Raw genomic sequence first — 8,909 nt, 5'->3', positions numbered from 1 at the left:
AAATATTGAAAATAAAACCCAAATCATTTAGGCTAAATTCATATGTGATGTACTATGAAACATACATTTTATTATCAGTTTATTCAACAATGAAAAATCAGTTGCTTTTCTCTTTTTATCAGTAATACTACCCTGAGATTTTCAAGGGCATAAGACAATGATAATTAGTGTCGTGTTGCCTTCGTGGGTGATGTTGAAAATTGATTTTCATTTCTAAGCCATTATATACACAATGGAAGGTATTCGTCATTTTGTCCTTTAAACAAATGGCAAAAAAGAACACAACACTCTACTTTTCACCATCGTAAGTAAAACGGATCTAATACGTTCAAAGGAATCTCACAAAACGAAAACCGTTGACGACAAAAGCGTGCATTTAATTTGATGCTTTGCAGAGAGATACATGACTAAAGTTGCGTGCATGGCTTGTCCTTTGGGATGGTCCCAGCTGTTTATCTTTAAAGAAAAAAATAAAAATGGAGCCAACAAATGCAATCGAGGGGGGAAAAAAAAACAACCTTGAGACACAAGGGGACCTACACGTTCTGGTCTAGGAAACATGCAAGTATCACATAACATTCCAGACACGGTAGGACAGGTGAACAATGAAAAGGCACTGGAACAATGCTCCTTCTTTCAGAAGTGGGCAGTCTAACAATTATTTTTTTTCACAAGTGGTATTGATGAAACCATCTTTATTTTTGAAGAGTTTTATAGAAGGAATTTTAGCACCATCATTAGAGGAAAAATAATAATACATTTTAGCCCTGCCTATCTCCAGTCTTGGAATAAAAAACAGAAGCATAGCACCTTTTAGTATCTAAAATATAAACAAGAGTATTAAGTCCATCCCAGCTTCTAGAGATGAGGTAGCTCATGCTAAGAAATGTTGGGTCACTTTTCCTATGAGAGTTCAAAGATCAAATGTTCTAATTCCAATCATCACATTTGCTTAGAGTCAGCTCCACAACTTGAGTTTCTAAATCTTTTTCTTCGTTATAGGCTTCAGGATGAGGAGATTGTACATGTGGAAGACTCTCGACTTTGGGTCCTGGACATATGTTTATGAAGCTGTATGTGTAAATTATTTTGCATTCAATGTCTTCTTAAACAAGAAAAGTGCAAATGTATTCAATGTTTAATCATATAACTTCTATATATGTTGATAGACTGAGTCAAAAGGGAAAGGTACTTTTAGATTTGAATGAGAAAAAAGTCTGAGGTTGCCACCCTTCACAAAAATTTAAGGTCACTTTGTTCTCCATAAATTCCATTGAATATATGCTACTTAAAAATTCCATTTAAGACCATGAGAAACTGACATTTTTTTCAAAGTTCTCTTTAAAGAGTCTTTATGGTAGTTAAACAATATCAAGACATGCGTGTAGGTTTCAGTCACAAGGATAAATATTTGGATTTCACTTTTAATCGATAATCTGGAAATGAGAAGTCACAAAAGGCACTACTTTCTAGTTCTCAAACTACAGCCAAGTGAAATAAACACATACTGTGGTTTTACGTACCCCACTCTTTAAGCTACCTGCCAGGAAGAAGAATTTTCTCATAAATACTAAGCAACTTTGTCATTACATTGAAATAAATTGAAGAAAACGGAGATTCATTTATTCAATCAGTTTACTTTTTAAAAAGGTGGTCATTATCATCGGTCGTCTTAAACCTAAACTGGTGTATCGAAAAATAGTTTAAATCAATTAAGACTCGAGGACTGTAAGTAAAATAAATATTCTGAAGGATAAGGAGGCCAGGCACTTAGGACCATATATACAGTGCTGATGCGGGATTAGCCTTTACTTCAAGAGTCTCAGGATCAGCTTCAAATAGTCAGAATTCTTGTGAATGGTGGTGGTCACTGGTGGCGGGGGTGGTGCTCTTGGTCAATGTATCTTGGCCTGCTCTACACAAAACAAACTGGCCCAATTTCAATGCCAAATTCTTGGTCTGTGCTGCCAACATCCACAGCGGCAAGATCTACGATGGGTAAGCGCGCCACATTCTGCGTTCTGTACTCGAAGACGGTCTTGCCCACATTTCCATTTCGTTTCTGAAATTAAATGGTGCCATGGGTTAACAGTCTAGACAAACTATTCCAAAGATGGTAGACACAAACTACAAAGCCAAATTTTATAATGTGAAAGCAATGACTTTTAGGGCAATACTTAAAATTATGAGCACTGCTACCATCGAGGTGGCACTGGCATGGCTGGCAGGCACGGGCTCAAAGAAATGCCTTTTGTTCTTTTACAGCTTCCCCGATGGTCACTAACATGAATCATGAGCACTTTTTTGCTTTGCACAAATGAAACTATCATTCATCATTAAGTATTTTCCCTTTTTGCATCTATATATGCAAGTGAGGAAACCTACAAATCTGAAAAATGTAAAGGGTATCTCAGATCGATTATATGTTTTAGAATCAAGGAATTTTAAGCTCAGATTAAATAAAGTGACTTGTGGAAGAACCACAGGGAGTTTGCACAAGAGCCGGGTCGACTCTCAAGGACCCAGTCCTTTGCTAATTATTTTGTGTTAAAATCTCTACCATGCTTCACGTACTAAGACACATCCAAGTTGACCCTCCAGGATAAGTGTAAACAAAGCTATCGTGCATAAACCCGTACTGGGTAAAACTGCCCCACTTCCGCCGTGACGGTATTTTTATTGAAAATAAATGTCTTCTTCAATCAGATCAGTAGAGGCCAAAAGTACTTACAGAGCAAGTGTCATGAAGGACAATATATCGGAATCTGACATTTCCTTCCGCCTTGATTTCCAAGTCATTTGACCCTTTGAGAACCACAGCTTTCTTGAGGTTCTTGGCTTGATCGTCCATGTATCCCACACTGTTTTTGCAGATGTAAGTAATGTTCTGGGAGGCTTCTTTTGATAAAAGGCGCAAGAAGGTCATTTGAGTAATGGCTGCATTAGGTGACTGATGGTCTCCGTAAACAAACTAGGGAAACAAAGAGTCTCTGTTATCTGAAACGCTGAAGGGCTGAAGGGTCTCACAGTCCCCGTGTGTGTGTGTGTGTGTGTGTGTGTGTGTGTGTGTGTGTGTGTGATTTCAGACATCAGTTTTAAGGAATATTACTTTTATTCTTTCATTTAACAACATACTCTGCCTATATATAAAATATTTTGAAACTTCTATGAATACTCACAAGTAAAAACCTTCCTACTCCAACCAAATGGTAATGAAACCAATGATATTTATAACTCATCAGAGAAAGTGTAGGTATTTTTGAAATCTGCTTCTCTATTTGTTTAAACAATCTTAGATATTGCTTTTTAGAAGTTATACTTGAACACTGGCTCAATTGTGTATCAAAAGTAACTCACTGTTTTTATTGCTGATTATAATAAGAACTAGGACTCAACTACTGGCCTAAAATCTTTTATTTTATTTATTTATTTATTTTTAAGTTTTATTTATTTATTCATGAGACACACCGAGAGAGAGAGGCAGAGACACAGGCAGAGGGAAAAGCAGGCTCCATCAGGGAGCCCGACGTGGGACTCGATCCTGGGACTCCAGGATCACGCCCTGGGTCGAAGGCAGGCACTAAATTGCTGAGCCACCCGGGGATCCCCCTGAGTTAACAGCTTTTAAAATCCACTGTTCCATACTTACAGGAAGTATGAAATACAAACTTTCTGTTAGCTAACAAAAACAGATAATCAAAAATGTTTTCCTACAGACTCCTTTCTGCTCACCTTCTCTTTGAGTTTTACTTTCAGTGCTCCTATCTGAGCCTTTTACATATTGTATTAACTAAATTACATTTCTCTTGGGTATATCTAAATTTAAAATTCTCCTACTCATTAAAGTAATGGTAGATTTCAGTGTATCCTATATATACTCATAATGTCTCACATGTTTGCTATGAACATGAGTTCGGAGGAAAGATCAGAAGCAGAAGTGAGGGGAAAATTGCAGTTAGGGTGCCATAAGGAGACCCAGAATGAAATATTCATATGACAACAGGAAATGGCAAGGCTGGATGAGAATCTAAATGCAGGACCATGAAAGAAACCTAAAGGAGACTGGACTTCAAAATGTTTAAGGACTCCCTATGCAGTTGACCCTCGAAGAACAAGGGTTTGAACTGCGTAAGTCCACTTATCCACAGAATTTTTCAGTATATTCAGTGTACAATACTATAAATGTATTTTCTCCTCCTTGTGATTTTTTTAATGCATTTACTTTTCTCTAGTTTACTTTATTATAAGAATATGGTATGTAATACATACACCATTCAAAATATGTGTTAACCAACTTTACGGTATGGATTAAGGCTTTCTGCCGACAGCAGGCTGTTAGTAGTTGAGTTTTGGGGGAGTCAAACGTTGTACCCAGATTTCTCACTGCACGGACTTTTGACTGATTTTTATTACTAACCCCTGTGTTGTTCAAGGAGCAACTGTAATTATAAAAATGCTTTAAGTTGGGATCCCTGGGTGGCGCAGCAGTTTGGCGCCTGCCTTTGGCCCAGGGCGCGATCCTGGAGACCTGGGATCGAATCCCACGTCAGGCTCCCAGTGGATGGAGCCTGCTTCTCCCTCTGCCTGTGTCTCTGCCTCTCTCTCTCTCTCTCTGTGACTATCATAAATAAATAAAGAAAAAAAATATTTAAAAAAATGCTTTAAGTTTAAATAATACTACAAAGTTTACATAGTGAATCATTAAAAATACTTCTATGGTACTTATCTAACACCTATCTGTAGCTTATCAGGAACTAGATACTATATTAAGCTCTTTATATTCATCCAGAGACTGTGAGATAAATATGATCACTTTCACTTTATATTTTAAATTTATTAAAGGTTTATTTATTTATTTATTTGAGAGAGAGCAAATGCACCCGCATGCATGAGCAGGGAGGGGCAGAGAGAGGGAGAGAGATCCTCAAGCAGACTCCCTGCTGAGCGCAGAGCCCCATACAGGGCTCCATCACAGGGCCCTGAGGTCGTGACCTGAGCCGGAACCAAGAATCAGATGCTCTACCAACTGAGCCACCCAGGCGCCCCATCACTTTTACTTTAAAATGGCAAAACTGAGCCTCGTAAAGTTTAAGCAACTTCCTGAGGTCACAAAGTCAGCAAGAGATCCAGGCGCCAGTCACTGAGGTCCCCCCCCCCCCGCCCCGCCCCATATAATCCAATTTTTTTCAACTGTGGCAAGATCCCTTTGAGTATACTCTACAGCCAGGGTCACATGCATTAAAGGGACTAAGTAAAAATGATTACTTTTCCACATTGCATCCAGGGGGAAATTATCATTCAAAATTTGTTAATATAATTCGTAGTAAGATTTATTTATGCAATAATAAATCTGGTCAAAAATGATAGCATGGTCTTATATAAATAATAAAGTACAATAAATAATGAAAAGCAAAGAATACAGTTTTTAGCAAGGACTGTGAATTACCTGAGATCCTCTATTCATGTTGAGACCATACCAAATAGGCTTATGGTCGGAAGATTTGCTGGCCCACCAGGTTTTACGTGGTATGCTGGATGGGTTTGCTGAAATACATGTTTCTCCTGTGTCCATGTTGCAGTAAACTTTGATCGCGTCTTCAACAGATCCCTGGTTAGGATCAATCCAGTACTCACCTATTTTCCAAAATAAAAATACATGCTAAATAAAGAGAATTTCAAAGGATTATGAGTCTCTCAAAGAGTTAACAGATGGTTTGAAAAGTATGAACTCATTGTTGAAGGACTCTTTTAAGACAGAGTATCTCAGTTTAGGAAATACTCTACAGCTGAGGAAAAAGTAAAAGTCACCCGTCTGAGTGCTTCCTGTGTGCCAGGCACTGCTCTGACGTACTATGCCACAACGGGAGGGTGCTTAAAGCTCAAAACATGCCCAGGGATGAAGTACCACCATCGCCGTCTTACATAGAGAGCTATACCAAAGACAGACAAGTCACCATAATGAAGTGGCTTTGCCAAAATGGATGTGTTCTCATTAAATTTAGAAAGCCAACTTTTTAAAGCAAAATAGAATTAGAATCTAATAAAATAACGTTATCGTCAATACTGTAAATGAGTTGAGCAACAATTAGAATGCCAACAGTTATCTCCAAAATGACATGAAACTGGATCACTAATGGAGTAGGTCCTCTTATTTGTTTTTGTTTTTGTTTTGGTCCTTATAACACGGATCCTCTCATCCCATAACCGGTCACATCGCTGACCGTCCCCACCACCAACGCATAAAGCCTGTGCCGCGCTGGTCCTGTCACCTCTTGAGTCTGTCACTCACTCAGTACCACGTTTCAGAATGTGGCCAAGAACACAATCAATCAGGAACAACGGGCTCTGCCCGAACGGGCAGGCGCCTACTCACCGCTCTGCTTGGCAGAATGGCAAAGTTTTAGGTCATCACAAGTCCGGGCCGGGTGCTTCTTAGAGCCGTCAGGACTGCGCATGGTTTCAATCTGACTACTGAGTGACTTCAGGGTTGCATGGACCCCTGGGTCAGTCTTGTTTCTGTCATCGGGAGCAGCCTGGTCCTCAGTGAACTCTGGCAGTGGGTCTGGCATGCTCTCATCGTAGTGGCCCATGATGTCTCCAAGAGCAGCTGTAAGATGGCCAGGGGGCCCCGGGGGGCCAGGGGGACCGGGCTCACCAGGAGGACCCTAATTTAAAAAAAAAATCAGAAATACAGTTAACAGATTTTTTTGGGTTTTGTTTTTCATCTGGACACAAAGCATCAATGGGACTTGGTACCTATGTGGGGGGTTACAAAGCGCTGTCCCAGTTTGGTGGTACTGACACATCTGTGACCTCAGACTTTTTAAACCTGGAGGGCTGCGCTGCAGCCTGCTCCTGTAACTCTCCCAGGATGAGACATGATGTGTGACTGTTATCAGCCAACACACCTGCAAGTCAGCCTCTGAGACCAATAAAAATCAAAGCACAAAATATTTGTTCCAATGTTTACCTTGAAGATGCAATACGTTTCATGTTAAGAATGTGTGAACATGTCGATTCATTTCTAAACTACTTGGGGCAAGGCAAACTGAAATATTTCCAAAGGATTTATGGGCAGAAGCTGGAGGAGGAGATGTAGAAGAGCTGTGGGTGCTGGTTCTCTAAGGCCTCACGTCTGTATCAGGGAAATACCCACAAGAAACACCCCCGAAACAATTTCCCCTACATCCAAATATGGAGGAAAGTGCAGGACATCTTTTTATGTGCATTAATTTGTAGGTTAAGATTCTCTGTACTATGTTAGTGTATGTGCTGCCAAAGCAAGCAGATTCTCTGTACTAAACAAAATTGTAAAAAGTTCTCTTTGGTCTTCTTAACAAAAATAAACAGCTCCCTTACTTTTTTGCCATAAAGAACTAAAGTGGCAGAGGCCTGGAAGTGGATCCTCACTATCGATCCCTTCTGCAGTTTCCCAAGGAAGAGCCCAGGACTTGAGGGCATTGGGGACAACCTGCAGAGGCGCGTGCTCCACATCCGATGCGCAGAGCGCGGTCCCAGCCGTCAGAGGCTGGAGCTCCAAGCCAGCCCTGCCGCCTGTTATGGGCTCTGAGCAAGTTGCTTCAAAATTCAGTGCCAACCTGGCTTCTCCCTCAGTAGCCTGTTAAATCTGCTTGTTTGTTTTTCCTTTCAGGTCATATCATGGCTCTATGCATTCCTTTATGCTGTTTGGGGGAAAAGATGTATTTTTTTCCATTAAGGGCCACTGAAGCATAGAATAGAATCAATCGAGAGCCACATAAGTCAGAGGTATTCCAATTCTGTAGCTGTTTTCCATTCAGAGAGCTAGACAGGAGATATTGCTCTTGACCATAGGAAAAACAAGGCTATTCCATCCATATAGTAAATAATAAGTATTTAGTTTAATGATAATATCAGTAAAGGGAAGAGACAGAGTAAGGAGGGAAAGGAAAACGAGACACATTAACTCCTAAACAACACGTGCACATGTACACATGCACATGGCAGAAATAGGAGGGTGTTTCCCAAATTCCTCATATCTCCCAAGTCGATACTATTAGAATTTTTAAGAAGTTTTAATTTAAATCCTTTCTGAATGCCATTTTTAATAGAGAAAAACTTTAATTTTAATACTTTTCGCTTTCCAGAATTTTCATGAACGACTATACTCATCAAAGCTCACATTTAGTTTGCTGGCATTTAAAGCAAAGCAACATTTTCATAACTTTAATTATAAATACAATCATAACCTGCTATTTTCTCTCACTGGTGTCACATGAAGTCAAGGCTTTGGTAGGTTGGACTCATTTTATATACTCTGAATCATCTGTCTTAAAATACTTGAAATAGTTACTTATATAGACAAGCTCTTGTTGGACACCTACGTTTGTTTTCAGAGGTTTTTTTTTTTTTTAAATTTTATTTATTTATTCATGAGACACAGAGAGAAAGGCAGAGACACAGGCAGAGGGAGAAGCAGGCTCCATGCAGGGAGCCCGATGGGGGACTCGATCCCAGGACCCCAGGGTCACACCCTGAGCCGAAGGCAGACGCCCAACCCCGGAGCCACCCAGGCGTCCCTCCAGAGTTCTTTAACTCTCCTGTCCACCATGCTTCATGGAGGTTCCTTGGGTAGAATCCAGGCTATGGGAACCAACAGTGCTCTGTGTGCACAACCCCCTGGAATTACCTCAGGTCCTGCTTCTCCGACACTGCCCCGCACACCAGGAGGCCCAATAGGCCCAAGTGGTCCAGGGTTTCCTTCTTTACCTGAGGGACCAACTGGACCTGGAGGACCCTGCCGGAAACAAGATTAGATCAGATTAGATTAGATTCTTTTTTTTTTTTAATAAATTAATTTTTATTGGTGTTCAATTTACCAACATACAGAATAACACCCAGTGCTCATCCCGTCAAGTGTACCCCTCAGT

At 40.2% G+C, this 8,909-nt stretch overlaps 1 protein-coding gene across 1 annotated transcript in view; it reads right to left on the bottom strand.

The window, feature by feature from the left end:
- Positions 1–356: 356 nt before the first annotated feature.
- Positions 357–8,909, bottom strand: part of COL5A2 (collagen type V alpha 2 chain) — a 140,731-nt gene continuing 132,178 nt past the window's right edge. Inside the window, exons 50-54 of the mRNA XM_055308458.1 lie at positions 8,669–8,776; positions 6,374–6,665; positions 5,447–5,634; positions 2,732–2,971; positions 357–2,062 (exon numbers count right to left, since the gene is read on the bottom strand). Coding sequence (XP_055164433.1) covers positions 1,916–2,062; positions 2,732–2,971; positions 5,447–5,634; positions 6,374–6,665; positions 8,669–8,776 — 975 coding nt within the window. The 3' untranslated portion in view covers positions 357–1,915. The remainder of the gene's footprint in view (positions 2,063–2,731; positions 2,972–5,446; positions 5,635–6,373; positions 6,666–8,668; positions 8,777–8,909) is intronic.

The sequence above is a fragment of the Nyctereutes procyonoides genome, unplaced genomic scaffold (assembly GCF_905146905.1).
Source record: "Nyctereutes procyonoides isolate TBG_1078 unplaced genomic scaffold, NYPRO_anot_genome, whole genome shotgun sequence".
Classification (NCBI taxonomy): Eukaryota; Metazoa; Chordata; class Mammalia; order Carnivora; family Canidae; genus Nyctereutes; species Nyctereutes procyonoides.
This window is presented reverse-complemented; position numbering and strand designations above follow the sequence as displayed.